Below are 6376 nucleotides of genomic sequence, written 5' to 3'. Positions count from 1 at the left end.
AATTGACTATAAACACATTGAATAGACTCAGAGATCCCCCCATTCCCGTGTTCTATTATCCATCTTTATTTTCCATGCCCTACATTGCCAGTCCCAGTGAGTGACAGGAGATTCGTCATACTTTCCTTGTCCTTCTTTAAGTGCCCTCAGACTTGAGGAATCACTGCAGGATGGTAGTGTCTCTAATAATCTTGCTGCAGATGACTCTGGGACAGTTCATCAGCTGGAGGACTCGACCTGGAGGTTAATTTGACTTCCCTGAACATGGCTTGCTCTGTTATTTTTGTTCCAGCAGCGCTATTTTCCTGAATGTGTAGCTTGGACCAGCTCTGATATTCACTGATTGTCTTAACTTTGAAGTGAATTTCTTTTATACTTTATTTGACTCAACTTTGGATCATTTTTCCACAAATACACTTGCTAAGGGTTTGTGTTTTAGCGTGACACGCGGCTTTCTGGCTTGAAACAATATTTTATCAAAGATATACAACACTGCCCCCTTGTGGACAGTTGTGAAGGAGAATTATTGAGGTCCCTTTTTTCTCTTTTTTTTTAACCTTGTAAGTTTGCTCTAGGTGAAAAATATTTTAGCCAGAGGTTCTGTGTCTAATTAACATGTGTGATTGGTCAAATAGAATTGTTTGGCTTGGTGACAATAATCAAATGAGTGTGGATCCTAGAAAACTGTCTTTCTGCAGATAATTATATTGCAACTAGATAAGCAGGGTCATTGATCTGATCTCTCAACAGCCATAGTTTTATTGATGATCAGTTTTTCTCATCCATTGTTTCTTTTTCTTAGGGGTATATTAGCACATTGAGTTATTTGTGAGCTCAGATGGATAATGACTTTATGGCATTTATACCCATACCTGTGATTAGCAGCATTAGTTTGGTTTTTTGGTTTGGTTTCATGTGTCTCCTGCATGATTTGTGGAATCTGACTTCCTGTGGTTTTCACTCAACAATAGCTTTCTTCTTGCTTCTCTAGAATAAAGGCCAGATTTGAAGAGTGCACAACTACTTGCAGTCCTGCCAACACATTCCTCCATCTGAGCTGTGCTTCTCCGTAGCCGAGTCACATCTATGCCAATTCTCAAATTAGTGCCTCTTATAAAGGTTATAGTTTATTTTTTTCTTGACTGCATTAAACATTTCTATTGTCCCACCCACATATCTATTAAATATCTCGTCTAGGCAATATCAGATAGAATATTGTGTACATTCAAAACACAGTATTTAAGTGCTACTTGGGTTTCTACCACATTTTTAGGAAACATAAGTTTAAATTTGAGGTTGGAACTGCAGCTGTTACATAAAGGAATGAAAGTATACTCAAATAGGGAATCTGTTTGTTTAATCAGGGAGGATCTCCTCTCCCCTTCACCAGTTTCCCCCCTGTGGTATCGGCACTTGGCTCGTCTGCACCAGCACTGCAGAAGAACAACAGCAGCCTTATCCCTCTGGGTTTGGGTGTGTGTGTGGGGGGGGGGGGGGGGGGGGTGTGTGTGTGTGAGACAGTGAGGGTGTTTTTCATTCTTCCTAATTATCATGTGCATCACAGCAAGGCAACACCTGTGCTTCCCCTGCAACAAAGGACATTTAACAAACCTAATTGTCAGAGGAGGTGTAAAGGGCCAATCCAAATACGGAAATGCCATCAACATCAAATAGGACAATCTCTCATCGTCATGGATCATGAGAGTCAACAGTAGTTGAAAAACATATTATAAATTAGGAGGTAGAGACTCAAGGTCACAACTAATTTAACAATGACAATCACACATAACACACAATATGTTTTGTGTTATTTAAATCTAGACTTACACCTATGGCACCCTTCACAATAACTGGCACCTTTAGAAATAAATTCCTCTTTTATTACAGGAGCTATATGACACAGGAATCAGTAGTCCTTCTGTGGACATAAAATATTGCAAATTAAGATTTTTTGTGTGTGTGCCTTTCTCAGTGACTTTCTTGCTATATTTAGCAAAATTCCAGACAAACAAATCGCCATCTGTCGAAATCGGAATCAGCAAGTCAGGCTTTTTAAAGATCAGTAATCAGCGATAAGCTAGAAAACGACAATTGGTGAACTCATAGAAATCATAGTTCGACGTTGTCAGTAGGGAGCAAGCAATCTTGACAGCTGTCACCCAGAGTGTTTGGAGGACAGAATACAATTTATTACATTTCCAAAGCCCAAACAAAGTCTGGAATAACACAATAAATGGATCAGGCCCTGCAGCCGACCTCTTGAATGAAACTGTGATCAACAACAACTACCACATGATGGTAACTGGTAGTAAACCATCCCATTTTTTACCAAAACAAAAAATGTTATGGTATTCAATAGGTGAAGGATAGATGCTTGATTTTATGTGTGTAAATTCCCATTTCAGCTGTATAGCAGCATGAAAACATTTACATTTAAGCACCTTTTTATGCTACTGTTTATTTTTAAGTCATTACTCACCCACTTTGTAAGTGCAAAATGCATCTGACAGCTTTCACACTCACATCCATGAGACTTTGTGCCCCTCATTCTTCCTCTGGCTGCAAAAGACTTAGGCTTTCCCTTTGATTTCTCTGCAAATAACCTTACAGACTCATTGGAGAAGTTTGTTGTCTGTCCTCTTTGCCTCAGTGTTGATTTTTGAGGGGAAAATGTCTGTGGTAACACTTCAGTTCCACCAACACTGTTTGTTTGTCGGAGATTTGCTCTACCTCTGCATGTGGGTGGAGCCAGCGTTATGTCAGCTGGCTTAAAGGTTGGTTGAGTTTAAGACGACTTTTATATAAGATGCAAATTATTGCCAAATTATTCGGTCAAAAAATGTTGGCAATATGTGTTTTCAAGGATATTGGCTGAAAAAAAAGTAAGATATTTTACTCTGAAAATTCCAAACGGAAGCACTTACTATTTCCGGTTGATGTCCTGTAAGTTTCAGTTTCCCGTAGTTCATAAGTTTTATTGAATTCAGGAATTTAAGTGCTGCTTCATCGCTGCTGTTTATTATTCTGTGCATTAAATTGATCCGTTAAGGTTTCGCCTGTAATTTGCAATTGTTAAGTGTTGGATTAATATCCCTCCGCGGATACAAGACTGTGGAAGCGGCTTTCCATGGCTCCTCTCCGGGTCCTGTGCATTCACGGTTACCGTCAGAACGGGAGCTCGTTCCGGGAGAAAACCGGAGCTCTGCGGAAGCTGCTGAAGAAGCAGCTGGAGCTGGTTTACATCACCGCACCGCTCACCGTGCAGACAGAAGGTGGGTCATTTTTAAAGGAAACATTACAGAACAAGAAACTCAACATGCCGACAGAACCACCGGATTCCAAATATTTCTCTTTTTGTTACGTTACAACCACAAGCTTCACTCTAATTTCTTGCGATTTTATGTGACAGACCAACACACAGTATGTGATATGGAAGCTGAATGAAATTGATCACGTAGAAGAAGGTGGTCTAAGTAAATGAACAGAACTTTTTGTCCCACATGCAGGTTCTTATGGTAGAGAGGAATCCTGCGCACTGCAGAAAACTGACGCTGCAACATTACCGTGAACTCACCATACCCCCAGTAAACCATGATGGAGGCAGCATCTGTTTTTATCATCAGGGAAAGGGAAGCTGGTGGAAGTTGTTAAAAATATGGATGACAGTAGAAAAGAAACCCTAAACGTGCAGCCAAAGCTACAATAGAGTGATTGAGCACATTGGAGTATAAACCTTCCTCACCTCAGGCCAAAACTGCTTATTCACATTCAGTATTTTAATAAAGTACGTAGGAACAACCACTCAGACACTTGTCTTAGTAAAAGAAAAATGCATGATTTCCTAACGTGAGTCAAATATTTCTCATATTATTGATGTAGAAAGTATTTTGACTTTATTTACAGCAATAAAAACAAGAGTGTTCTTCGAAAATATGTCCTGTGTTTATCAAAGTTTAATGTGTCCCTGGATGTTTGTGGTCCTAAAAACGATGAAGTTAAACTGGAAGTGAAGGAAAAAAGAAAACTTTAGTCTTGTACCTAACATTTTCCATTTGGAAATATCTAAATTTTTCATTGATAATTCATCCTAAAGAATAACAAACAGTCCCTTCACTTCTTTTGCTACAGAGGTTAGTTTAACTCTTTCTCCCTCTTTTTCATGTGTAAAAGTGGTTCAGTCAAATCCACTTGAGAATCTGTTGATTGTTAACAGAAGATTTCCATCCATTTCAACAGAGCTTGAGGTATTTAGCAAAAAGAAAGGGCAAAGATTTACTTCTCCGGAGGTGAAAACTGGTAGATATTCCCCAAAAGACTTGTAGCTGCTACAGAGAAAGTTTGAATTGGGCTGAATAAAAAACCATGTCACACATTTTCAATATGTAATGCATTGTTTTGTGTTGATCTATCACATAAAATAGCCAAAGTGACATGTGCATTTGTAAAATGTTGCTTCCACTCAACACCATTAGGTGGCTTTCTATAAATCAGTGTGAGGCAAAAATATGCATTTTGTCAAATAGTTTGGAAATTAAGTAAAGATGTGAAATAAGTTTAAATAACATTGTGGGTTTTTTTCTTAAATGTGGCAAAGCATATTAATTTAATAAATAAAAAGATTTAGTTGCAAATAAAGTAGTAGTAGCACTACTGCTAAAGATGTTTGTTTTTGCACAGAAGTCAAAGCTTTAAAATTAATCAAATTTTAAAGATGTTTTCTCGCTTCTTTACCATAAATCAAAGAAAACTGTCTCATTATTTATTACTTTTCTGTGGACTGTTACAGTAATGTGAATTTCTTCTTTTTCTTTTCTTTTTTTAAGAGGCTCCCAACCAGGAGAATAGTTCAGTTCCAGCAGCAGGGGGCGATGAAGAGCCTAGGGGCTGGTGGTTTTCTGACATTCAGGCTCGGAGCTTCAGCGCTCAGCAGCACTGTGAGAAAAGCTCGGGCCTCGACGACAGCATATCGGCGGTGAGAGAAGCCGTGAAGACCCAGGGCCCGTTTGATGGCCTCCTGGGATTCAGTCAGGGAGCAGCTTTTGTTGCCATGCTGTGTTCGCTCCAGGAGCAAAAACTGGAGCTGGAATTCAACTTCCGCTTTGCCATCCTTGTTGCCGGTTTCCGCAGCGCTTGTGAGGAGCATCAAAAGTTCTACGACGCGCCGCTCCAAATCCCGTCTCTGCACGTGTTCGGATTGGAGGACAGGGTCATCCCTGACAGCATGAGCAGGGATCTTCTGCCCTGCTTCCAGGACCCTCAGCTCCTCATACATCCTGGAGGCCATTTTGTTCCTGCTGCAGCTGCTCACAGGCAAATGTATCAGGATTTTCTGAAGAGGTTCCAGTAAGACAACAAAAGCACTGATTGATTTTCTGTCAGAAGCTGCATCAGAATAAAAGCTGAATCACTGGTAGAACTCGGTCCAGACACAGATTGGATCTGGATCTGGACCTTTTTACACTCTTTTGTCTGATAAATCTAAAAGAATAAGATCAGCTGTTACACTGAGAGGTGTAAACTTGCTCAGGGAAAATCTAATGGAAAGAGCAATAAAACAGATTATTTAAGATTATTAAGGTCTGCTTTGTGTGAGGATGTTCAGTCGTTTGTATAAATACATGCATACCTAAAGCATATGATTTACAATAGTTTTAAATGGACATAACAGAGTAATGGGTTTTATTTTCTAATAAAATAGATGTGAAGAATGTGTTAAATCATAAATTGAAATTAAATTGAAATGGTGTTTAAATATATGGGAACTTTAAGGTATTCAACCGTATTTCTGTAGTTTGTGATAAAAAGATTAATATGATGACACATAATTATAAAAATACGTAACAAAAACTAAACAAAATAAGGATGCTTCAGTAATTAACCTGAACCCTAGTAAATGATGAACACAGTGGAGGTAGTGTCATGCTGTGGGAATGCTTTCCTTCAGCAGGAAGCTGGTCAAAGTTGGTGAGAAGCTGGATGGAGATAAATCTAGTTGTTACAACATGTTGAAGACTTGACCGGGTCAGAGACTCGCCATCCGACGAAACATAATTTAAAGCAGAGAAAACCTGGCAGGATTTGAAAAAACTGGACATGTAATTGTTTGATCTGTCTTGTGAATAACGGGTAAAAATTAAAAGTCTGAACATTTTTTCTAAAGCATTTTAGTTTTTATACATATTGATGCTTTCAAAGTTTTTTTTTTAATTTATTTTTACATTTCAAAGATTATTTTAGGGATTGTTGTGGAATTGACTAGAAAACAATAATCCCTAAAATGATCCATTTCAAACGTCCACTCGGCCATTTCAGCAGCAGAGATACTCCGTACTTTTTCCCTTTAAGCTTTTAGTCACAGCTTCTCTTGTTTATAAAA

General features: G+C 38.7%; 1 protein-coding gene across 2 annotated transcripts; it reads left to right on the top strand.

The window, feature by feature from the left end:
- Positions 1-2885: 2885 nt before the first annotated feature.
- On the top strand, positions 2886-6146 carry ovca2 (OVCA2 serine hydrolase domain containing). Of its 2 annotated transcripts, none has more exons than XM_016672772.1 (2): positions 2886-3272; positions 4827-6146. In XM_016672772.1, the coding sequence occupies exons 1-2, from the start codon at positions 3128-3130 to the stop codon at positions 5345-5347; spliced, it is 666 nt and encodes a 221-aa protein (XP_016528258.1). In that variant the 5' UTR covers positions 2886-3127; the 3' UTR covers positions 5348-6146. The 2 variants fall into 2 exon arrangements, with proteins under 2 accessions (XP_016528258.1, XP_007554429.1); XM_007554367.2 differs by having other exon boundaries at positions 2890-3272; positions 4824-6146.
- The last annotated feature ends 230 nt before the right edge of the window (positions 6147-6376 follow it).

This window comes from Poecilia formosa, unplaced genomic scaffold, assembly GCF_000485575.1.
Source record: "Poecilia formosa unplaced genomic scaffold, Poecilia_formosa-5.1.2 Scaffold3, whole genome shotgun sequence".
In the NCBI taxonomy this organism is placed as follows: domain Eukaryota; kingdom Metazoa; phylum Chordata; class Actinopteri; order Cyprinodontiformes; family Poeciliidae; genus Poecilia; species Poecilia formosa.
The sequence above is the reverse complement of the archived record's forward strand: the minus strand, read 5'-3'. Positions and strand labels throughout refer to the sequence as shown.

Coding starts and splice junctions, on each gene's coding strand:
- ovca2 (XM_007554367.2), top strand. CDS start 3,128: ATGGCTCCTCTCCGGGTCCTGTGCATTCACGGTTACCGTCAGAACGGG. Junction 3,273..4,823: donor GCTCACCGTGCAGACAGAAG/GTGGGTCATTTT, acceptor TCTTTTTTTAAG/AGGCTCCCAACCAGGAGAAT.